Genomic DNA, 26,010 nt, shown 5'->3' with positions numbered 1-26,010 from the left:
CTTCAGTTAACGACTCAGAGCGGCGGCTTTTGGGTAGAGTTGTCAGTGGAAACACACAACCAATAGTGCGTGAAAGAATCGCAGAAGTCAATGTGGGACGAAGATGAACGTATGCGTTAGGACAGTTAAGGATAGTGCGGTTATTTGGCGTTAATGAGGTATGGTAGCAGACGACCGACGCGAGTACCTTTGCCAACAGCACGACATCGAATGCAGTGCCTTTCAATGGCTCGTGACCACATCTATTAGACGGTGAACGACTGGAAAACTGTGGCGTGGTTAGATGAGTCCCGATTTCAAGTGGTAAGAGCTATGGCAGGGTTGGAGTGTGGCGCAGACCCCACGAAACCGTGGACCAAAATTGTCAACAAAGCATTGTGCAAGTTGTCGGTGGCTCCGTAATGTTATGGGCTGTGTTTACAGGGAATGGACTGGTCTAACTGAAACGATCACATACTGGAAATGGTTATGGCTGGCTAGCTGGAGACCATGGATTTCATCCTCCCAAGCAAAGATACGCCATGTCGCCTGCTCCCAGTTGTTCGCGATTGGTTTGCAAAACATTCTGGACGATTCCAGGGAATGGTCTGACCACCCATATCGTCCCTAAATGAATCCCATCGAACATGTATGGGACATAATCGAAAGGTCAGGTCGTGCACAAAATCCCGCACTCTCAACACTTTCGCAATTATCGACGACTATAGAGGCACTATGGATCAGTATTTCTGCAGGGGACATCCTACAACCTGTTGAGACCATTCCACGTCGAGTTACTGCACTACGCTGGGTAGGAGGAGGACCGACACGATATTAGGAGGTGTTGTTGTTGTTGTGGTCTTCAGTCCTGAGACTGGTTTGATGCAGCTCTCCATGCTACTCTATCCTGTGCATGCTTTTTCATCTCCCAGTACCTACTGCAACCTACATCCTTCTGAATCTGCTTAGTGTATTGATCTCTTGGTCTCCCTCTACGATTTTTACCCTCCACGCTGCCCTCCAATACTAAATTGGTGATCCCTTGATGCCTCAGAACATGTCCTACCAACCGATCCCTTCTTCTGGTCAAGTTGTGCCACAAACTTATCTTCTCCCCAATCCTATTCAATACTTCCTCATTAGTTATGTGATCTACCCATCTAATTTTCAGCATTCTTCTGTAGCACCACATTTCGAAAGCTTCTATTCTCTTCTTGTCCAAACTATTTATCGTCCATGTTTCACTTCCATACATGGCTACACTCCATACGAATACTTTCAGAAATGACTTCCTGACACTTAAATCAATACTGGAAGTTCACAAATTTCTCTTCTTCAGAAACGCTTTCCTTGCCATTGCCAGTCTACATTCCATATCCTCTCTACTTCGACCATCATCATTTATTTTGCTCCCCAAATAGCAAAACTCCTTTACTACTTTAAGTGTCTCATTTCCTAATCTAATTCCCTCAGCATCACCCGACTTAATTAGACTACATTCCATCATCCTCGTTTTGCTTTTGATGATGTTCATCTTATACCCTCCTTTCAAGACACTGTCCATTCCGTTCAACTGCTCTTCCAAATCCTTTGCTGTCTCTGACAGAATTACAATGTCATCGGCGAACCTCAAAGTTTTTATTTCTTCTCCCTGGATTTTAATACCTACTCCGAATTTTTCTTTTGTTTCCTTTACTGCTTGTTCAATATACAGATTGAACAACATCGGGGAGAGGCTACAACCCTGTCTCACTCCCTTCCCAACCACTGCTTCCCTTTCATGTCCCTCGACTCTTATAACTGCCATCTGGTTTCTGTACAAATTGTAAATAGCCTTTCGCTCCCTGTATTTTACCCCTGCCACCTTTAGAATTTGAAAGAGAGTATTCCAGTCAACATTGTCAAAAGCTTTCTCTAAGTCTACAAATGCTACAAACGTAGGTTTGCCTTTCCTTAATCTTTCTTCTAAGATAAGTCGTAAGGTCAGTATTGCCTCACGTGTTCCAGTGTTTCTACGGAATCCAAACTGATCTTCCCCGAGGTTGGCTTCTACTAGTTTTTCCATTCGTCTGTAAAGAATTCGTGTTAGTATTTTGCAGCTGTGACTTATTAAACTGATAGTTCGGTAATTTTCACATCTGTCAACACCTGCTTTCTTTGGGATTGGAATTATTATATTCTTCTTGAAGTCTGAGGGTCTTTCGCCTGTTTCATACATCTTGCTCACCAGATGGTAGAGTTTTGTCAGGACTGGCTCTCCCACGGCCGTCAGTAGTTCCAATGGAATATTGTCTACTCCGGGGGCCTTGTTTCGAGTCAGGTCTTTCAGTGCTCTGTCAAACTCTTCACGCAGTATCATATCTCCCATTTCATCTTCATCTACATCCTCTTCCATTTCCATAATATTGTCCTCAAGTACATCGCCCTTGTATAGACCCTCTATATACTCCTTCCACCTTTCTGCTTTCCCTTCTTTGCTTAGAACTGGGTTTCCATCTGAGCTCTTGATAGGAGGTATCCCATGAATTTTGTCACCTCAGTGTATTTGCTGCCCTAAGTTTATTATATGCTTCAAGTAATCGATCCATTTTATAAATCAAGCATTTAATCACGATGTTAACGCTCAGGTATCAGTGGAAGCAATAGTATGAAGACACATCTTCATCTAACACGACACATTTAATTTAAAAAGTAATTCCTTACAGAAAGCAATTTCAAAGTCATGTTTTCGGTAAGTACCAAGTTTTAGATTTTGAAATTTTCTCGGGTGTTCAGCTGAGTGGCATCGTCCAAGTGGAGCGATATTTCGGCAAGTAGACTTCTTGCCACCTTCAGGCGGTCCTGACAGGGACGGGCGGCTCCGCTAGGGAGGTGGGCGAGGTGGAGAAGTGCACAGCCGGGACAGGAGCAGCGGTCCTCGTTCTCTGTGTCGAGAGGGCGAAACACCGATGATGCGGGAGAGGGGCGTCTGTACGTGGTGTCATCCAAGCTCTTCACTTCGTGGGGTATGAATGGATCTGCCCACAGACTGTCTCTGTGCTTTGAATACACTCAATCTGGGCTGCAGGCACTACGAAGCTGGAAACTACCGTCTTTATTGAACAGCTCATGATGTAGCCGGATCTCTACAGATTCCTTTGAATCACAATCCCAGATTGCGTTGACCTGTTTTTAACAACTTGGAACCGTTGCATTTCACGTTATGTCCATTGGAGAGGCTGTGCTCCGCCACAGCTGATTTGGTTGGTTGTCCCTTATCTGTGTGACGCTTGGGCTCCGCGTATCTTTATTATGTCGGCCCGAATGGTCTGATCTACGTACAACCTCCCGCACAGAGTGTGGTAGACTCTTGGTATTCGGAGTCCTAGGTAGTACTAGGTCGTTTACTAAAGTGTTCATAGCACAACTACAGTAGTCAGTGGCTCTTGTAATTTTATCATAACCACACGCGAAGTAGCAAAGCTGATTTTACCTTAGTTTTCCACATTAAAATTACGGAAGCTAAAGCATTATAGTGACAATAACACACAGTACAGTATATGGCAGTTACACCTCATAAAAGATGTTTTTGTTAAACAGAACAATCTCAATTTGAAAAAGTAAGAATTTTATCGATAATTCAGGTTTCAGTGACTACGTATAAGATTATAAAATATATATATATAATGTCTTTTTCAAACATGAGAAGCGAAAAAAAGAATGCTGATCTCCATTTACAATATTAAAAGCAACGGTTTTTATCTGGCTTTATGACAGTTGATACATGTTATGAACCTTCCAGTCAGCAGACTGAAGCATATTTAATTGTGCAAAGCAAACTATGCCCTAGTTCAATACGACGAGTTTTAATACGGCGACTTATTTGCCTGTAAATTCTTCCATACAAATCAATTTAATGTTCGTAGTTCCGGAAAACTTGCTTTCGGTTTTTCACTACTTTAAATTGCCGTAACTGTCTTAAAATATAGTTTCGTAACTACTTTCGAATATTTCTTTTACGGTGTGGAAACAATACATTCAGATGCACTAAATACGACAAATAACACTCGTAATGTACTGCATACAACCACATACAAAAGATCGTTAAATGGAATATCGTAAACGAGAATAGACAATATAAGAGATATTGGTGTGTATACTTTGTTAGGTACATACGGATAATTAACAATATTCGCACAGCTACATCTTTCAAAAAGGCATCAACATATCTCCAACATCTAACCCTAAAACAATTCATCCCTTTAGACCTGAAAAAATAACTTGCACGAAGGCTTGTACTTTAAACTGCCGAATATAGCAATATTATCATAAAAACACAGGGTGTCCAAAAAAGAGTTTACCTTTTTATTTGCCGTTTTTCTAAGTACCCATAGTGTGCAGAGAGGTGACGGTGACAACGATTGCTATTAGATAGTCCAAGTTTTGCTTGAGATATTTTCCAACAGGATGGACGTGAGATGACGTGAGATCGTATCTGAACGAACATCACCCACAATGTGGGCTATGTCGCGCTGGTCCGATGATGAAGTCTTCATGAGATGATCCCGGGGTCCTCGGAATGACACAATGCGACTTCTTTTTATGGAACTTTGCCAAAGACAGCGTCTTAATCCCACCATTGCCTCGAGCTCCGACGGAGATGCGAAACCTGATCACAGAAACCTCTGCTGCTGTTACAGAAGACATCTTAAGGTTTATAATTGTAACGGCAACCAACACAAACATGGTTTAGCAAGATTTATTTGGATCAAACCGTGACATATTTTGGATTTTTTCACAAGTATTATTGGTTTTGCTGTGCTAGGATACACAGGAAGTTTTTCTTCACTATTTGGTAAAGTTTACGATAGATCTGTTTCTTATGTTCTCTCTCAAAGCATTTATGAAAAGGTGTTGAAGGTATTACAGTGTGAATTGTGGTGAAAACGTACGTGCTATATATTTCTGAGTGACGAAATCACCCTGCATTTTTGTGAATTTTGAAAATAATACGTTTTTGTATGTATACTATGCGACGGCCGTTCAATTCCTTGAAAAATACCTTATACTATACCATTCTTTGTTTGATAGCAGCACATACCATAAAAATTTGCAGCTTCACATGAATATCATCACCAGTATTTTCAAAGATCTTACAGTTAATCAAATGTTGGGTTACCGACCCAAATATTACTTTTTTCCGCAGATTTGAATAAGTTTCGTTTATGGGTCAACATTTGTAAAACTCTAATTTCTCTCTCTCAAACCCCACCGTATGGGCAGAGAGGGAGAGTTTCTGTTTTAACGAATCAAAATTTACGAAGTAAATAAGTATTTTTCATTTATCTGTAACCATTTCCCACGCAAATATGAGAACATGGATTTTCTTGAATTACAGCGCCAACTACTAAGAATCAAAATAAATGTTTAAAACAACATGTACGTGGGTTTTATTGTAGAATCTGATTCTGCAATAAAAAGTGTGGGTTTCCATTTGAAATTTTAAAGTTTCCTCACCCCCCACCCCCAGGGGGCTGGGGTGGCGTGCTAATTTTAGCACCAGCAGATGTCCCTCTCGAAATTAATCTACTTTGGATTCTACACTTTTTTTCATCTGAAGCTTATTTTTCGAGTTATTCTGATTCGTCAACTTAAAATTTACGCCCTGTATATCACAGTACCGCTACCAACAAACGCTAATACTCAAATAGTTTACTCATTTCTCATGGACACAAGTAACAAACGAAGAAAGACGGAAAAAGTTATTGTCTGTAATTATCACAATTTTTAAAAAAAATCTGTATTCATATGCATCATAATATAATTAGTATGGGAAAGGTTATCATTTATTAGCTTCTGAGGAAATGGTCCTCCACCTTATGGTTCCGAAAATTAGTTCTTTTATGTTAAATGTCCGTTTAAGTAAGATATTTTGTTGTTGTTGTAGTGTGGAAGCGTGGAAAATAACAGTATCTTCAGAAACCGTGTTCCCGTCGTTTAATGATGGGCAGATCGGTGACCTATGCAATAAAAATAATTATACACATTATTAAATGAAGGCTTACATGGATGGTCTTTGTATCCTTGGCGATACTGGTTTTATGGGCTATAGGTTACGGTCCAAGATATTTTTCTGTGCTTCATACTTCGTCTTCTACTGCGGGAGACATCTTCAGAGGCTAAGAAAACGTTGTTCATAAACTAAATAACATAAGCTTGTGTTGCTAACTGAAACTAACTACCTATTTGGACCCTCGCAGTAACAGAGGAAACATTAGGCTCATGGACTAATAGTTATGTAATGAATGATGCCAATACATTTTGAAAGTTATTTTCCTATTTGAACGTATGTCGCCTTTAACACATAATCCGCTGACAGTTTCAGTTCCATCATTTACGTACACAAAAGAAAATACAAGGTACCTCTTCCATCATCAACAATCCTTGTAACGCTTCCTTCAACGTCACGTCTTCTAGTTCATTCAGATAAGTTCCTAACTGTTACTTCGGATTCCTAACTGTTACTTCGGACAGTCTTCATCCTTAAAACGATGCCTTTTACGACCATTCTGGATATGTCCTTCATTAAGGGTTTCGTCTTGAGCGAGTGTAATTTGTGACTGCGTTAGTGAGCAGCCAGCCGCCCAGGGACGCAGATAAAAACTAGACCTCCATTCTGGAAAACTTGACAGCCGTAGAGTAGTTGATCCTTAGCTAAAGGAAATCAGAAAAATACTCTATAAACATCAAGTTATGGGCATGCTGTCGATTTATAACAAATTCACACGACGTAGTGAGTGCTCTCGACAGGGGTCCTCAAACTGATTCCATATTTGCAGATTTTCAGAATACTTTGATACAATTCCTCACAAGAGACTTCTAATCAAATTGCGTGCGTGCGGAGTATGGCTTCAGTCGTGCAACTAGATTCGTGATTTCCTGTCACAAAGGTCACAGTACGCAGTAATCGAAGGAAAATCGTCGGGTACAACAGAAGTGATGTCTAGTATACCCCAAGGACGTGTTGTTCCTGATCCATACACGGTCTCCCAGAAATGTTACGACAGACTTCGAGGGTCTTTAGAGAGCGTCTTGAGGAACAAATAGATAGGAACCCGTGTCGAGAAACGTCATCCAACAACGCTGCAGATCGTCGAAGCTATAGCGGTCGGCGCCTGCCTTTAAGCCCACCACTTCGGCAGCAAACGTGACTTTGTACGCCGACGGACCGTTGGCAGAACGTCTCGCAATGTTGTTTGTTATTCAGTGATCACGACTAATTCCCACGATCGCCAGTGAAGAAGATGGAGTAAGCTGCTGCGAAGGAAGGCCATGACTCCTATGTAAGTGACGCACTGTTGCCCCGGTGGATGGTGGTTTCGGACACGGGTTTTTGTCCACAGTTTATTTTTCTGTTGGAACCCTCTAAAATCTTCAATGTTTTCCGGTATACAGGAGGAAAATAAACTCCAGAAGGAAACCGGTGTTCGAAATCTACATCCACCAAGGCAACAGAGCATCACATTCATAGGAGACAAGGCCATCCTATGCAGCAGCTAGCGCCATCTTCTCCACAGGCGATCGTGGCAATCAGTCGCGATCACTGAATAACAAACAACATTGCGAGACATTTCACCTATGGTCTGTCAGTTTATAAAGTCACATTTGCTGTCGAAGCGGTGGGCTAGTTGCATGCACCGGGCATTATAGCTTCGACGATCTTTAACCGTGTTGGATGACGTTTCTGGACAGGGGTTCCGAACTATTTGTTCCTCAAGATACCCTCTAGAAACCCTCAAAGTGTGTTGCACCACTTCTGGAACACCCGGTATAAATGATTTAATGGACAATCTGAACAGCCCTCTTAGGCTGTTTGTAGATGATGCTGTCGTTTACTGTCTATTAAGTCATTAGAATATCAAAATAAATTGCAAAGTGTCTTAGACACGATATCTGTATGATGCGAAAAGTGCCAGTTCTATGGAAAAGTTTGACGTCATCTACATGCGTACAAAAAGAAATCCGTTAAACTCCGGTTACACGATAAATCGCACACATCTAAAGGCTGTCAGTTCGACGAAGTAGCAGGAATTACAATTGCGAACAACTTAAATTGGAACTATCATGTACAGGGTGTTTCCGTAAGAGCATGCAAAAGTGTAGCAGGACACAGAGAATGCGCCACTGAAAAATTTGAGGTAGGGAACCTGGGGTCGGAGAAGCCAGCTTAAGGAGACATGGAAGTAAATTTGTCTCTCGCTTTGTCTCAGGAGTCTCCAAACTTTTTAGTCTGCGGGCCACGTTGACTCCTCCACGAAGTCATAAGGGCCAAGATCTACCTAGTGGGATTAAAGCACCCTAGCACTCATTGATCACCGTAATGTAAGGCTAAAGGAAAGATAAAATGGCAAAAATCTAAGGTTGTGGGAATAGCTAGCACTGAAACGAACTACGATTTTTATTTAATTACATAATTTTGATTGGTGAACGTACCTGACCGAAATTCTGGCGTACTTTATTCTGGCGAATTTCATCGACAAAAAAGTATATCACTGCACATTCTTCACGAAAGCGTCCTGCAAAGTTAACGAAATCTCAAAATCATTGTTAGCAACACCATTACTGCAAGATGTAACAGAGGTAGAGTATGTCAATGCATTGTTATTTCAAACGGCGCAACAATAAGTTTAGTTATGTAGTCTTGTAGCGAGTAGCAGAGCCAATGTCGCGGTGTATTGGCAGCGATAGGCCTCGAAACTCAATTGTTGGCAGTATAGGTACCACCTCAAATATTTGGCGGGCCGGATACAGGGGATGTCCGGCCAGCTATCGCGGGCCGGTTTGCCGGCCCTCGCGGGCCGGTTTTGGCCCGCGGGCCGTAGTTTGGAGACCCCCTGGTCTAATAACATTACTATTTTCCAGTTTATTTACAACTATCGTTTGTACATGTTTACACATACCGTGCTGTTTAGTTACGTCTACATTCTCTGGCGGCATTGTAGGCGACGCTCTCAATGGGCTGTATCTTCTACCTGGCTATCTGAATGGCCACCTGTACTTGAGGTTCGCGCAAAGAGTTCTACCTGAGTTGTTGGAGACCGTACCCTTGGCTGTTTATGAGACCATGTGGATACAACATGACGTTGCACCGCCGCACTTCAATGTGGATGTAGCAACTATCCCAGTGCGGTTTTTCCTGGTCGCTGGACTGGAGTGGCGAGTCCTATTCCATGACCTGAACCCCTTTCATTATTTTATATGGGGATATAAAAACTCTCTTGTGTATGAGACCCCAGTGGATAGGAGATGGAATTAGTTGCCAGAATTGTAGTTTCCGGTGACGAGATTCGAAACACATTAGGGATATTTGTCATAGTGCGTCAGAATCTTGTTCACCGATGCCATGCTTGCGTTGAGGATGGCCGTCAGTTTCAGAACGTTTTGTAAGATACAGCACAAATGGTTCGTTCATGGTGTCAATAATTGTACAGACTTGAAGAAAAGTTTTGCATCACCCCAGCTCCCAGAACTCCTGAAGATAGACGTTGACTGTGGATATTGTATCACAGACACAGTCCCTTTGACTGTTCAGAGATGTCACTAAACCTGTCCAAAGATATAAACAACCATGCACGAGCAGCGCCTATTAGACGGAAGGGGTCCGACAGTCGATCAGTACCAGTCATTCCACCAGGAAGAAGATAGACGGCTGGTGTTGTCTGTAGTTCAACCATGCCTAGACGGTCAATACCGTGATTCGATCGCGTCCGCATTGTTACTTTGTGTCAGGAAGGGCTCTCAACAAGAGAAGTGTCCAGGCGTTTCGGAGTGAACCAAGGCGATGTTGTTGGGACATGGTGGATATACAGGGAGACAGGAACTATTGATGACACGTCTCGCTCAGGCTACTACTCCAGTGGATGACTGCTACCTACGGATTATGGCTCGGAGGAGCCCTGACAGCAACTGCACCATGTTGAATAATGCTTTTCGTGCAGTCACAGGACGTCGTGTTAAGACTCAAACCGTGCACGATAGGCTGTATGATGCGCAACTCCAATAACGACGTCCATGGCGAAGTCCATCTTTGCAACCATGACATCATGCAGCGCGGTACAGATGGGCCCAACAAAATGCCGAATGTGCCGCTCAGGACTGGCATCACGTTCTCTTCGCCGATGAGTGTCGCATATGTCTTCAACCAGACTGTCGTTGGAGACGTGTTTGGGGGCAACCCAGTCAGCAGTCAGACTGAACACGTTAGACACGCTGTCCAGCGAGTGCAGCAAGGTGGATGTTCCCTGCTGTTTTAAGGTGGCATTATTTAGGGCCGACGTACACCGCTGGTGGTCATGGAAGGCGCCGTAACGGCTGTACGACACGCGAATGCCATCCTACGACCGATAGTGCAACCATATCGGCAGCATATTGGCGATGCATTAGTCTTCATGGACGACAATTTGCGCCCCTATCGTGTACATCTTTTGAATCACTTCCTTCATGTCCCACCAACCGGTCCCTTCTTCTAGTCAAGTTGTGCCACAAACTTCTCTTCTCCCCAATCCTATTCAATACCTCCTCATTAGTTACGTGATCCACCCACCTTATCTTCAGCATTCTTCTGTAGCACCACATTTCGAAAGCTTCCATTCTCTTCTTGTCCAAACTGGTTATCGTCCATGTTTCACTTCCATACATGGCTACACTCCATACAAATACTTTCAGAAACGACTTCCTGACACTTAAATCTAAACTCGATGTTAACAAATTTCTCTTCTTCAGAAACGCTTTCCTTGCTATTGCCAGTCTACATTTTATATCCTCTCTACTTCGGCCATCATCAGTTATTTTGCTCCCCAAATAGCAAAACTCCTTTACTACTTTAAGTGTCTCATTTCCTAATCTAATTCCCTCAGCATCACCCGACTTAATTCGACTACATTCCATTATCCTCGTTTTGCTTTTGTTCATGTTCATCTTATATCCTCCTTTCAAGACACTGTCCATTCCGTTCAACTGCTCTTGCAAGTCCTTTGCTGTCTCTGACAGAATTACAATGTCATCGGCGAACCTCAAAGTTTTTATTTCTTCTCCCTGGATTTTAATACCTACTCCGAATTTTTCTTTTGTTTCCTTTACTGCTTGCTCAATATACAGATTGAATAACATCGGGGAGAAGCTACAACACTGTCTCACTCCCTTCCCAACCACTGCTCCCCTTTCATGCCCCTCGACTCTTATAACTGCCATCTGGTTTCTGTACAAATTGTAAATAGCCTCTCGCTCCCTGTATTTTACCCCTGCCACCTTTAGAATTTGAAAGAGAGTATTCCAGTCAACATTGTCAAAAGCTTTCTCTAAGTCTACAAATGCTACAAACGTGGGTTTGCCTTTCCTTAATCTTTCTTCTAAGATAAGTCGTAAAGTCAGTATTGCCTCACGTGTTCCAACATTTCTACGGAATCCAAACTGATCTTCCCCGAGGTCGGCTTCTACCAGTTTTTCCATTCGTCTGTAAATAATTCACGTTAGTATTTTGCAGCTGGGACTTATTAAACTGATAGTTCCGTAATTTTCACATCTGTCAACACCTGTTCTCTTTGGGATTTGAATTATTATATTCTTCTTGAAGTCTGAGGGTATTTCGCCTGTCTCGTACATCTTGCTCACCAGATGGTAGAGTTCTGTCAGGACTGGCTCTCCCAAGGCCGTCAGTAGTTCTAATGGAATGTTGTCTACTCCCGGGGCCTTGTTTCGACTCAGGTCTTTCAGTGCTCTATCAAACTCTTCACGCAGTATCGTATCTCCCATTTCATCTTCATCTACATTCTCTTCCATTTCCATAATATTGTCCTCAAGTACATTGCCCTTGTATAGACCCTCTATATACTCCTTCCACCTTTCTGCTTTCCCCTCTTTGCTTAGAACTGGGTTTCCATCTGACCTCTTGATATTCATACAAGTGGCTCTCTTTTCTCCAAAGGTCTCTTTAATTTTCCTGTAGGCTGTAGCTATCTTACCCCTAGTGAGATAAACCTCTACATCCTTACATTTGTCCTCTAGCCATGCCTAAGTAGCCATTTTTCACTTCCTGTCGATCTCATTTTTGAGACGTTTGCATTCCTTTTTGCCTGCTTCATTTACTGCATTTTTATATTTTCTCCTTTCATCAATTAAATTCAATATTTCTTCTGTTACCCAAGGAATTCTACTAGCCCTCGGCTTTTTACCCACTTGATCCTCTGCTGCCTTCACTATTTCATCCCTCAAAGCTACCCATTCTTCTTCTATTGTATTTCTTTCCCCCATTCCGTCAATTGTTCCCTTTGCTCTCCCTGAAACTCTGTACAACCTCTGGTTCTTTCAGTTCATCCAGGTCCCATCTCCTTAAATTACCTCCTTTTTGCATTTTTTAAATTTTTAATCTACAGTTCATAACCAATAGATTGTGGTCAGAGTCCACATCTGGCCCTGGAAATGTCTTACAATTTAAAACCTGGTTCCTAAATCTCTGTCTTACCATTGTATAATCAATCTGATACCTTTTAGTATCTCCAGGATTCTTCCATGTATACAACCTTCTTTTATGATTCTTGAACCAAGTGTTAGCTATGATTAAGTTATGCTCTGTGCAAAATTCTACCAGACGGCTTCCTCTTTCATTTCTTAGCCCCAATCCATATTCACCTACTATGTTTCCTTCTCTCCCTTTTCCTACTGTCGGATTCCAGTCACCGATGACTATTAAATTTTCGTCTCCCTTCACTACCTGAATAATTTCTTTTATCTCATCATACATTTCTTCAATTTCTTCGTCATCTGCAGATGTCTGATAGCAATCTACACTGGTACAACTGCCTATTCTCGTGCAAGGCCCCCGCGAGCAAGCAGAAGTGCCGCTGCATGACGCGGAATGGACTTGACTAATGTCTGAAGTAGTGCTGGAGGGAAATGAAACCGTGGATCCTGCAGGGCTGCCCATAAATCAGTAAGAGTACGAGGGGGTGGAGATCTCTTCTGAACAGCACATTGCAAGGGATCCCAGGTATGCTGAATAATGTTCACGTCTGTGGAGTTTGGTGGTCAGCGGAAGTGTTTAAATTCAGAACAGTGTTCCTGGAGCCACTTTGTAGCAATTGTGGAGGTGTGTGCAGTCGCATTGTCCTGCTGGCCAAGTCCGTCGGAATGCACAGTAGACATGAATGGATGCAAGTGATCATACATGATGCTTACCTACGTGTCACCTGTCAGAGTCGTATCTAGACCTTTCAGGGGTCCTGTATCACTCCAAGTGCACGTGCCCCACGCAATTACAGAGCCTCCACCCGCTTGAACAGTTCCTTGCTGACTTGCAAGGTCCATGGATTCGTGAGGTTGTCTCCATACCCGTACACGTCCATCATCTCGATACAATTTGAAACGAAAAAAAATTGTTCAAATGGCTCTGAGCACTATGGGACTTAACATCTGTGGTCATCAGTCCCCTAGAACTTAGAACTACTTAAACCTAACTAACCTAAGGACATCACACACATCCATGCCCGAGGCAGGATTCAAACCTGCGACCGTAGCGGTCACGCAGTTCCAGACTGAAGCGCCTAGAACCGCACGGCCACACCGGTCGGCTTTGAAACGAAATTCGCCCGACCAGTTAACATGTTTCCAGTCATTAACAGTCCAATGTCGGTGTTGACAGACCCAAGCGAGGCGCAAAGCTTTGTGTCGTGCAGTCATCAAGGGTACACGAGCGGCCCTTCAGCTCCAAAAGCCCATATCGATGATGTTGCGTTGAATGGTTCGCACGCTGACACTTGTTGATAGTCCAGCATTGAAATCTGCAGCAATTTGTGGAAGGGCTGCATTTCCACACTAGAGTGATATATCGCCGTTCTATCAAATGAGCACATAAAATTCCAAATCAAGGAAAACGTCCTGTTACTAACATGAAGTAATTCGGCGTATTCCGCTGATACTAGGCGTCGCTCGCAACATCTGCTGAGCAATTCATTCCATCAATACAATGCTACAACAAAAATGCAAATATCTGCCAAATACCCATAAAATCGAAAAGGCTTTGATAAAATGTACCTGATGACTATCAGGAGAGAAACCTTGTAATATATAACTTAATATGCTTAATATCAAGATTTTACATCTCCATCTGCGGCACAGTTCTATGGCACTTTTCTACGAAAATCTTTTATCTGAGTGCATTCCTTTGTGCAGTACACTGGGAATCCGAAATGCTTATCTCTACATTATCTACACGTCTACATCTACATGACTGCTCTGCAGTTCACACTTAAATGCCTGGTAGATTGTTCCTCGAACCACCTTCAGACTAATTTCTCTATAGTTCCACTCTGTAACAACGCGTGGGAAAAATGAACATTTCAGTCTGTCAAAAATGGTTCAAATGGCTCTGAGCACTATGGGACTTAACTTCTGAGGTCATCGGTCCCCTAGAACTTAGAACTACTTAAACCTAACTAACCTAAGGACATCACACACATCCATGCCCGAGGCAGGATTCGAACCTGCAACCGTAGCGGTCGCGCGGTTCCAGACTGTAGCGCCTAGAACCGCTCGGCCACTCCTGCCGGCGTCAGTCTATCAGTAGGAGCTCTGATTTCTCTTATATTATTACGATAACCTTTTCTCCCCATGCAGGCTGGTGACAGTAAAATATTTTCGGAATCAGAGAAAAAAATGTTGGTAACTGATACGCCTTTGTTTTCATTATTTCCACCCCAAATTGCTTATCATATTCGTGATACACTCTCCTCTTTTTAGCGATAACATGAAAAGAGCTGCCCTTCTTTTGAATTTTTCGATGTCCTCCGTCATCTCTGTCTGATGACAGCAATGCAACAGCCTAATACATACGGCTATGACGCAGTCTGGTGCGAAACTTGTTATCGTTCGACAGGTAGAGCGACTCTAGCCCTTCGACCGATGAGAAAGCAGACATTCACGTCCATTGAATAAATAATGTTTGGTTTTAATTATTTCCGTCAGTCTGCAATTTCATAGACGAGTGTGAAAATGGAGGAGCTAGGGGTAATAAATTACGGAATTAACTCTATCTCATATAAAGACTGTGGACAATTAACTTAAGTCAATAGCTCATAAGTTTGTCACTAGAACCTGTACTTCATCTCCCTGTACCCAACACAGCTACATTTTGGTTACGGAAAGTCTATATCCCGTCGGAGCTTAAACGTTTTCAGTGTCATAATGTAAATCACTATTGCAGTGCCAGCTACAAAGACCGGCATCTAAATATAATGAGCTGAAGAAAAAGATGACGAAATCTGCTACTTAGTAGCGACTTACTCTTCGATTTTGTCAAACGTTACCTAAATAAATATAATTAATGATGTCCACGAACCAAATAGCAATCTCTGAAAATTCAACTGCTGTCAATCACGCTCCCTGATGTGGAACATATCGACAGAGTCACGGGCGCAGTTTCCCAGTGTGTGCTTGCTCGGATGGTATGCCGAATTCGCAAATATCTGTGTCGTCCTCTTTTTTTTCTCGCTGTGGTATTTGCTGGCGGCTGATCAAAATTGCTACCCAGCCCAGTTTGTTCGTCAACGGTTGTATGGTTTTAGGACGAACACAGCTATCACTGTGTCAGTATATGTGGAACATGTTTTGTAACTTATTTGTTTTTCCATTCTGTAGACGAGGTGCTCAAAACTAAGATTTTTTTTTCAGTTTTCTTCCCATCGAGAACAACATGCTCCTAATTAATGAGATCCAAGATAGGAGGAAGGGCAGCATCTGTCGTAAATTTTTAAGCTGTTTATTGCAGGTCGATTGGCTACTGTGTAGACATCTTAAGCGAAATTATATACAAGTCATGATGACTCAGCTTAAATATAACTGCACATGGTACCACATTTGACATTTTAGATTTGTATCAGTAAAATCAATGTGGTACCCTATGCGACTTCATTTAGGATGAGCCATCATGACTTAACAAGAATTGAAGGTAGAGCTTCACTAATATGACGAGTAAATCTATGTTGTTGTTGTGGTCTTCAGTTCAAACACTGGACTGATGCAGCTCTGCATGCTACCCTATCTTGCACAAGCCTCTTCATCTCCGAGCAACTACTGCAACCTATATCCATTTGAAACTGCTTACTTTATTCATCTCTTGGTCTCCCTCTACGATTTTTACCCCTCCCCTCCCCCCCCCCCCCCCCACTTCCCTTCAGTACTAAATTGGATCCCTTCTTCTAGTCCGGTTGTGCTACAAATTTCTTTTCTCTCCAGTTTTGTTCAGTACCTTCTCATTGGTTACGTGATCTATCCTTGTAATCTTCAACATTCTTTTGTAGCACCACATTTCAAAAGCTTCTATTCTCTTCTTGTCTAAACTATTTATCGTTCATGGTTTACTTCCACACAAGGCTACACTCCATACAAATACTTTCAGAAAAGACTTCCTGACACTTAAACCTACACTCGATGTTAACTAAATTCTCGTCTTCAGGAACGCTTTATCTTGCCATTGCCACTCTACCTCTGTACTTCGATTATCATAATTGCTCAAACAGCAAAACTCATCTACTACCTTAATCATTTCCTACTCTAATTCTTCAATATCATCTGATTTGACTACAATTCATTATCCTCGTTTCGCTTTTGTTCATGTTCATCTTATATTCTCCTTACAAGACGCTGTCCATTCCGCCCAACTGCTCTTCCAAGTCCTTTACTGTCTCTGACGGAATTACAAACTCATCGGTGAACCTCAAAGTTTTTATTTCTTGTTCCTGAACTTTTAATTCCTACGCCAATTTTTTCTTTTGTTTCAGTTACTGCTTCCTCAATGCAGAGATTGAATAACATCGGGGGTAGGCTACAACTCTGTCTCACTCCCTTCTAAACCACTGCTTCCCATTCATGCCCTTCAACTCCTATAACTGCCATCTGGTTTCTGTACAAATTGTAAATAGCCTTTCGCTCACTGTCTTTTACCCCCGCCATCGTTGGAATTTGACAGAGTATGCCAGTCAATATTGTCATAACCTTTCTAAGTCTACAATGGCTAGAAACATAAGTTTGCTTCTTCTTAACCTATCTTCAATGAGAAGTTGGAGGGTCAGTATTGCCTCGCGTGTTCCCACATTTCTCCGGAATCCAAATTCGTCGTTCCTGAGGTCGGCTTCTAACAGTTTTCTCATTCTTCTGTAAGGAATTCGTGTTAGTATTTTACAATCATGACTTATTAAACTGAGAGTTTGGGAATTTTCACCACTGTCAGTACGTGCTTTCTTTGGAATTGGAATTATCACATTCTTCTTGAACTCTGAGGATATTTCGCATGTGTCATACATCATGCTCACCAGATGGAAGAGTTTTGATTGATGGCTCTCCCAAGGCTATCAGTAGTTCTAACGGAATATTGTCTACTCCAGGGCCTTGTTTCGACTTAATTCTTTCAATGCTCTGTCAAAATCTTCACGCAGTATCATATCTCCCATCTCAGCTTCATCTACGTTTCCTTCTGTTTCCATAATATTCCCCTCAAGTAAACCTCCCTTGTATAGATCTTCTATATTCCTCTTCCACATTTTTTGCTTATGACTGGTTTTCCATCGTCGCTCTTGATATTCATACAGGTGGTTCTCTTTTCTGCAAAGGTATCTTTAATTTTCCTGTAGGCGGCATCTATCTTTCCCCTAGTGACATGTACTTCTAAATCCTTACACTTGTCCTCTAGCCATTCCTGTTAAGCCATTTTACACTTCTCGTCAATGTAATTTTTTAGAAGTTTGTATTCCCTTTCGGCTGCTTAATGTATTGCATTTTTATATCTTTTCCTCTCATCAATTAAATTCAGTATCTCGTGCGTTACCTATGAAGTGTGCGTTAACACTGAAGAAACTGCGAAAAGGTAGGAATTTAGAATACAGTGGAAGAATGGGTAAGTTTGAGAGGTGAAATATTGAAGGCAGCGGGGGTCAGGTAGGTTAAGGGGCGAGGGCTAGTAGAAATTATCGTGCAACACGAGTAAATTTACATATTTTAAGTTTAGTCGCGGATTATCGTGATCGCATCAAGGCGACAACTAAATAAATGGAGAAATTATAATGAAAATCCTTTTATAACGCAAGAATAAATCCGCACTCCTGTACATACGTACGTTATGGATTGCCTCTGTCACCGACTAGCTCAGTATTTTAAAGCATAAAGTAGAGGCTTTCTGTTAAACCCGACTGCGAAAAAGAAAATGCCGTGCTTTGTTGTCGTGTGCTGTGCTGTGCTGTGAAAATGTGCGCTTCCATTTTCTTTCTCGTACTCTATTTTTAACTTCTATAGTAGAGCATTTATAACGTTAGACAAATCGTTTCTTCCATATACACTTTCTTTTTCCCAGTATATAATTTTAAACAAAAATTGTATACACAACAACGTCCTGTTTCGTTTCTTCCTTGCTGTCGGTTTTACTGACAATAAAGTCTATATGGGGCTTACTGACTTATGATTACAGTACTACTATGGAATCTGAATTATCCTAAACTTTGTAATCATACCCATTCGCATATTAAAGCCATACGAAATATTGTCATTGAAGCTACATCCTCATAAATGTTGCAGCGGGCAGGTCTCTCTCAAGCCTGTATACCAATGATCCAACCAATTTATCCATACATTTTAAACGACTTCACTCCCCAATCGACCTTTCGTTCGCAGTAACAATAAACAAGGCTCAGGATAAGAGAGAAGGGGAAGAGGTGAATGACAGCGACAGCGATGGGGAGGGGGAGGTAGGAAATGGGCAGAGAGAGAGAGAGAGAGAGAGAGAGAGAGAGAGAGAGAGAGAGAGAGAGGAGGAAAGGAGATGAGGCACAGAGAGAGGAGTGGAAGGAGGAGAAGATAATCAAAGGGAGGGAAAGGAGGGGATGCACAGTTAGGCCGGGGGGGGGGGGGGTTAAGGAGTTTAGGATGTAAATCCAATACCCATGCAAAATTAGCAATCGCGAAGCAGTGACGGGTTCGGTGGCACACACACATAGCTAAGAACAAGCACCAACACCCAGCAGGAAGTTGGAAATTTACATTATGAGGATTTACTGCAGACAAGGCTGATATAACAGGTTACATTAAGCAACGATAACAGAAATATGGTGTAGTACATTGATTACACAAAACTATTAGTGATGGTCTTCGAGACGATGTGAGAAGAGACAATGGAAGTTTGGACGTGACGCAACTGAAAAGCAAAGAACATAAAGGGAACAAAACAGAAACATATATTGGGTAGATGGAACTATACGTAATGCCAGATTTTAAAAAATGCACAGACATTGAAATGCACAAAGAGTGAGTGGAGCAATATTGTAATTTTTTGACTTGGCAAAAAAGAAAGGTAGACCGGACTGGAGAAACTACAGATGTATCAACCGCTGCTCCGTATTGTGCAACATTTTCTCTCAGATTATCATCAAGCACACAGAATCAGTGCGCATTGTCAGCTTTGATTTACAGCATTGAGACAGAGACATTTAATAAGAAAAACCATCCAAACATCCATAGTTTAACAGTGCAGTATAGGGAGAGGCATGTGAGAGTTGCTAGGACAGGCAAGAAGAGAAACAAATGGCTCGAGAAACATAATGTAGTGGAAGACGCAGTTGCAATTAAAAATGAAGTGGAAGTGGGTGTGATAAGTACTGGGCGAAAGTATGGCAGATGCATTAAAAAAAGTTGTCTGCTGGATTGCTAGATACAAGAAAAGGCGATGCTTACGACCTAATGGCAGCTGGCTGAATGATTTTAGAAAAAATCCTGAAGCGTCATTGGTGAGTATAGCTGAAAACTGTAATGCATGGATGAGTCTAGAGGAACCCTCCATCCCGCAATCGATATCGAATGGTTGTTGACAACACAAGTGCCCTGTAACGAATGTCACCGGCATACAGTTGGCTGTTCAATGTATATACTAGGGTTGGAACTTTAATAGTGGCAACTATTTATTTACAGGTTTACAAAATAGATACGTGTTTCAAAGTAGTCACCAGCGTGGTGTATAACCCGTTTCCAGCGATGTGGAAGTCGAAGGATACTCTTAGCAGTGCCAGTTATGTTGACAGTTCCAGCGGCGCGGTCTATTGCCCGAAGAATTTGTAGCAGTTCTGAAGCGAATGCCGTGAAGTGTTTGCTTCGGTTTAAAAATCGAGTTCAACTCACGAGGGCTTAAGTCAGGGCAGTGCAGGAGGTGCTATAGCACTTAGCAGCCCCATCAGTCAAACAAATCAGTAACAGCTTGCACTGTACGTGCTTGAGCATTGTCCTGCAAATTGATGGTCAGGTCCTGCAGAAAGTGTCATCACTTCCGCCTCTATGCTGTTCATTTTTGGAACACAACCTACGACCAGCTTAGTTAGAGACAGAAGTGATGACACTTTATGCGTGACCTGACCATCATCTTGGAGGACAATGCTCAAGCACGTACAGTGCAAGCTGTTATTGATTTGTTTGACTGATGAGGCTACTAAGTGCCATACCATCTACTGCACTCCCCTGACTTAAGCCCTTGTGAGTTGAACTCGATTTTTAAACTGAAGCAAACACTCCACGGCATTCGCTTCAGAACTGCTACAAAAACGTCGTGCAGTAGACCGCGCCGCTCGAACTGTCAACACAATAAGCACTGCTAAGAGTATCCTACGACTTCCACATCGCTGGCAACGGGTTATACACTATGCTGGTGACTACTTTGAAGGTCAGTAAAACTTTGAAATACGTATCCATTTTGTACGAGGTATAAATAAATAGTTGCCACTATTCGTGTTCCAACTGTCGTATAAGGAGAACAACTGTCGCTACTCATCTTCGATTTCATCCTAGGTAAAGTCACTAAGAAATTGGAAAAATAGTTAAAAATCTCTGGAAGCCTATTCAATGTGACTGAACAACATATAACACTATGCTCTATCGTTTAACATTCGGAAATGATTTCACAGTGCACGCGGACTCACAGGAGCATAAAATACAGAAGTCCTCAAAGAAGGCGCTGAATAGGCTGTCATCAAATATGAAGCTCTGTACACGATCGAAACGTCAGTTCTCGAGTTCTCAACAGAAAAGGCGATATGGAAGGTACCCTGAGGAGAATTCTTGACTCGGAGAAAGCGAAGTCGGATACAGACTGAACACCCACCAAAAAAAGAAGAGAGAGAGAGAGAGCAATATTTAATCTGGCAACAGATATTAGAGACAGAAGATTAAAATTTTATGGATGTATTTAAAAACTCCCAGCCTGAGGCTTACAAACAATATTGTGAAATGTATAGGGAAATTAAATAATACGCTTTGAATCAAACACGTTAAAAAGGACCACGATAAATCGCTGATAGAAGATGTGGAAGTAGAAGACACGACTCTGTTCAGTCAAAAGGTAAACTGTTGCGTAGTACAGCCAGAGAACGAGGTTCCAAAGAGACCAGGAACGAAGTGGGCAGAAGAAGGACAAACAGCCCATGGAGACAGAATGAACGTCGGGATAATGAATGTATAAGCATTGTGTGATCCAGGAGACTCCATACGCAAATATTAGATTGGTGGATCAGTTCATAGCGTTTTTGTTTTGAATTTTGTATTACGGTTGCCGCGGGTTTATTTATCAACTGTCATTCTTTACTTGTAGTTCACTGTTGCTGTTTGAGTATACATGTTGTCATTTTGAGATAGAAGATGGAGCTGTGGATGCTATAAAATGGAGTGGCAAGTGGATAAATCGGAACTTTTCAAATTTAGTCCTCTGTTTGAGTTCAATGGAGAGGTGACAGCTGCGGCGGTAGTCAGAAACGTTTTCGTCGTGTGTGGTGCTAATGTCACTGTACAGAGCACAGCAAGAAAGTAATTTCCTAGTTTTAAGGAGGATCGTTTTGGTATTAGTGTCTCTCAACGTCCAGGAAGACCTTCGGGGTTTGATGAAGATCGTTTAAACGCATTAATCCACAATGATCCACGTCAGTTTACTCGAGAACTGGCGGAAGTGGTGAACTGTGATCATTTCAACACTGGCTCTGAGCACTATGCGACTTAACATCTGAGGTCATCAGTCGCCTAGAACTTAGAACTAATTAAACCTAACTAATCTAAGGACATCACACACATCCATGCCCGAGGCAGGATTCGAACCTGCGACCGTAGCCGTCACGCGGTTCCATACTGAAGCGCCTTTAACCGCACGGCCACACCGGCCGGCCATTTCAACACTGTTCGAGATTTGCTTGCAATGGGGAAAATTCAAAAATCAGGCGTTTGGGTAACGCATGCGGTAGGCCAAAATTACAAAAATTAGCAGATGTCCATGGGTGCATCTCCACTTGTTCCTCATCAATTGTTTCGTGAACAACGCTGACCACTCCTACCCTGTATCGTTACTGATAACTATAAATGGCGTCTTTATGCTAATATGAGTAAAATAAAGGAATGGCTGAGCCCAAGCAAAGCAGCAACTCCCCGTACGGAGACAGGCACGCAGCCATAAAAGATAATGTTATGCATCCGGTATGATGCAGAGTTTGACAGAGCACTGAAAGACCTGAGTCGAAACAAGGCCCCGGGAGTAGACAACATTCCATTAGAACTACTGATGGCCTTGGGAGAGCCAGTCATGACAAAACTCTACCATCTGGTGAGCAAGATGTATGAGACAGGCGAAATACCCACAGACTTCAAGAAGAATATAATAATTCCAATCCCAAAGAAAGCAGGTGTTGACAGATGTGAAAATTACCGAACTATCAGTTTAATAAGTCACAGCTGCAAAATACTAACGCGAATTATTTACAGACGAATGGAAAAACTGGTAGAAGCGGACCTCGGGGAAGATCAGTTTGGATTCCGTAGAAATGTTGGAACACGTGAGGCAATACTAACCTTACGACTTATCTTAGAAGAAAGATTAAGAAAAGGCAAACCTACGTTTCTAGCATTTGTAGACTTAGAGAAAGCTTTTGACAACGTTAACTGGAATACTCTCTTTCAAATTCTGAAGGTGGCAGGGGTAAAATACAGGGAGCGAAAGGCTATTTACAATTTGTACAGAAACCAGGTGGCAGTTATAAGAGTCGAGGGGCATGAAAGGGAAGCAGTGGTTGGGAAAGGAGTGAGACAGTGTTGTAGCCTCTCCCCGATGTTATTCAATCTGTATTTTGAGCAAGCAGTAAAGGAAACAAAAGAAAAATTCGGAGTAGGTATTAAAATTCATAGAGAATAAGTAAAAATTTTGAGGTTCGCCGATGACATTGTAATTCTGTCAGAGACAGCAAAGGACTTCGAAGAGCAGTTGAACGGAATGGACAGTGTCTTGAAAGGAGGATATAAGATGAACATCAACAAAAGCAAAACGAGGATAATGGAATGTAGTCACATTAAATCGGGTGATGCTGAGGGGATTAGATTAGGAAATGAGACACTTAAAGTAGTAAAGGAGTTTTGCTATTTAGGGAGTAAAATAACTGATGATGGTCGAAGTAGAGAGGATATAAAATGTAGACTGGCAATGGCAAGGAAATCGTTTCTGAAGCAGAGAAATTTGTTAACATCGAGTATAAATTTAAGTGTCAGGAAGTCGTTTCTGAAAGTATATGTATGGAGTGTAGCCATGTATGGAAGTGAAACATGGACGATAACCAGTTTGGACATGAAGAGAATAGAAGCTTTCGAAATGTGGTGCTACAGAAGAATGCTGAAGATAAGGTGGGTAGATCACGTAACTAATGAGGAGGTATTGAATAGGATTAGGGAGAAGAGAAGTTTGTGGCACAACTTGACTAGAAGAAGGGATCGGTTGGTAGGACATGTTTTGAGGCATCAGGGGATCACAAATTTAGCATTGGAGGGCAGCGTGGAGGGTAAAAATAGTAGAGGGAGACCAAGAGATGAATACACTAAGCAGATTCAGAAGGATGTAGGTTGCAGTAGGTACTGGGAGATGAAGAAGCTTGCACAGGATAGAGTAGCATGGAGAGCTGCATCAAACCAGTCTCAGGACTGAAGACTACAACAACAACAACATGCATCCGGTGCAAAGGCGGCGGTGTGGTGTACTACGAATTGCTTCCCCGAGGTGTAACCATCACTGCTGACATTGAGGCCGGCCGCTGTGGTCGAGCGGTTCTAAGTACTTCAGTCCGGAACCGCGCTGCTGCTACGGTCGCAGGTTCGAAACCTGCCTCGGGCATTGATGTGTGTAACGTCCTTAGGTTAGTTGGGTTTAAGTAGTTCTAAGTTCTAGGGGACTGATGACCTCAGATGTTAAGTCCCATAGTGCTCAGAGCCATTTGAAGAATTCTGAACTGCTGACATTTATTGTCAACAACTGAGACGTCTTGCAGAGACAGTCCAAGAACAACGCCCAGCGTGAACCGATGCTACTCCACGATAACGCCCACCAGCATTTTTCTAGAATGACAAAACTTCAAATATTCGCCTCTTCCGCTTCTTATCAAACACCTTTCAAGGAACTTCCTTACCAGATGAAAATGTGCTCCGAACGTGGCTCGGCGAATTCTTCTGCTCAAAACCACATGATTTCTACAGTCGCGTACTCGAATAGTTGCTCGAGCCTTGTCACACGGTTGTAAACAGTGGAGGAGAGTATATTGTTTACGACTAAAATTACTGTTATGTGTATCTGCTGTGTTTATTAAACTTATGGAAAAACGCTTCGAACTTTTGCGCAAACTAATAATAATAACAATAATACCAACACTACGTATCACCGATTTCTGTCTCATTAATTTTTTGTTGCTGTGATAATAAGTTACTTGTTATATATAAAGAAATAAGAATGTAAGCACATGTTTAATGAGGAGATGACAGGACATAATTTCCGTTGCTTCAGTGTAATATTTCAAGTTTCATGAAAAGTTACAGCAATTGCCACACCGATCTTGATGAGTGCCTATCTCTGTTCCAGGAGCTGATAACGACTCTCTACATCGGTTTCCTGGGTCTAATATTCGCTTCGTTCCTCGTGTACCTCGCCGAGAAGGACGCCAATCCTACGAGCTTCTCCAACTTCGCAGACGCCCTCTGGTGGGGTGTGGTGAGTAACCAATAGCAGAACTGCAACATAGTACCATTTAGCAAGAAAAATCAAAACAACTCTAATACATTATCCTAGACTGGCGGAAACTTGATGAATTTTTCTGTTTGCAGCAAGGGGTTTAGTCTCCATGTAACTACTCGGCTAACTTCCTTGCATACTTTTCAGGAACATTTGGTTTCCTGTAGTCTCTTTAATTCAAGCGAAATGGTGGTGCTATCTTTAATACGTTCTGTCTCTCTATAATGCAACTGTGTCTTTCTTCTTCTTCTTCTTCTTCTTCTTCACGGATGGATCACTTAGGACCACGCTTAATCAACATTTTTTGGCCTTCCTTTTCGCCTAGTATTCCTTCAAACGCAACGAATGGGCTAGTTTTCATTGTTCAGACCACGTATGTCGGTTAGTTTCTCTCTCGTCTTCCTCAAAACTCCGTGTGTTTGTGATTTTTCTGATTTCATTTCTATCATGTACATTTGGAAACCCTAATTCTCTCAGGTGTTTTTCCGTCTGTTTGCACAGGTCGGTCTTGTAGTTTTGTTCTTTAAAAATGTATGGGTTTTGTGCATTAACCTGTTTGAGTCCATTCCTTCTAAATGCTCCATGAATTGGATTCTTGTCGTGGGCCTGCATTGGGTTTTGGATAATGCACACCATCTTTAATTCTTGGTCCTAGGATTTTCCTGATTATTTTACGTTCTTTCACTTCTAATTCCCCTTTTAGTGTTCTGTGTTGAAGATTTAGTGTGTCAGATGCGTAGAGAGCTTTGGGTTTAATTACTGTTGTGTTATGTCGTATTTTGCAGTTCCAATAGAGACTCTTTTTATTGTAAACGTGCCCGCATCTCGTGGTCGTGCGGTAGCGTTCTCGCTTCCCACGCCCGGGTTCCCGGGTTCGATTCCCGGCGGGGTCAGGGATTTTCTCTGCCTCGTGATGGCTGGGTGTTGTGTGGTGTCCTTAGGTTAGT

The 26,010-nt window shown here is 42.2% G+C and overlaps 1 protein-coding gene across 1 annotated transcript in view; it reads left to right on the top strand.

The window, feature by feature from the left end:
- The window catches only part of LOC124606737 (potassium voltage-gated channel subfamily KQT member 4), a 1,016,202-nt gene that overhangs the window by 634,459 nt on the left and 355,733 nt on the right, over positions 1-26,010 (top strand). The window contains exon 5 of the mRNA XM_047138769.1: positions 24,914-25,042. Coding sequence (XP_046994725.1) covers positions 24,914-25,042 — 129 coding nt within the window. The remainder of the gene's footprint in view (positions 1-24,913; positions 25,043-26,010) is intronic.

The sequence above is a fragment of the Schistocerca americana genome, chromosome 3 (genome assembly GCF_021461395.2).
Source record: "Schistocerca americana isolate TAMUIC-IGC-003095 chromosome 3, iqSchAmer2.1, whole genome shotgun sequence".
Classification (NCBI taxonomy): domain Eukaryota; kingdom Metazoa; phylum Arthropoda; class Insecta; order Orthoptera; family Acrididae; genus Schistocerca; species Schistocerca americana.
Note: the sequence above shows the minus strand (reverse complement) of the source record. Positions and strands in the feature narration are given on the sequence as shown.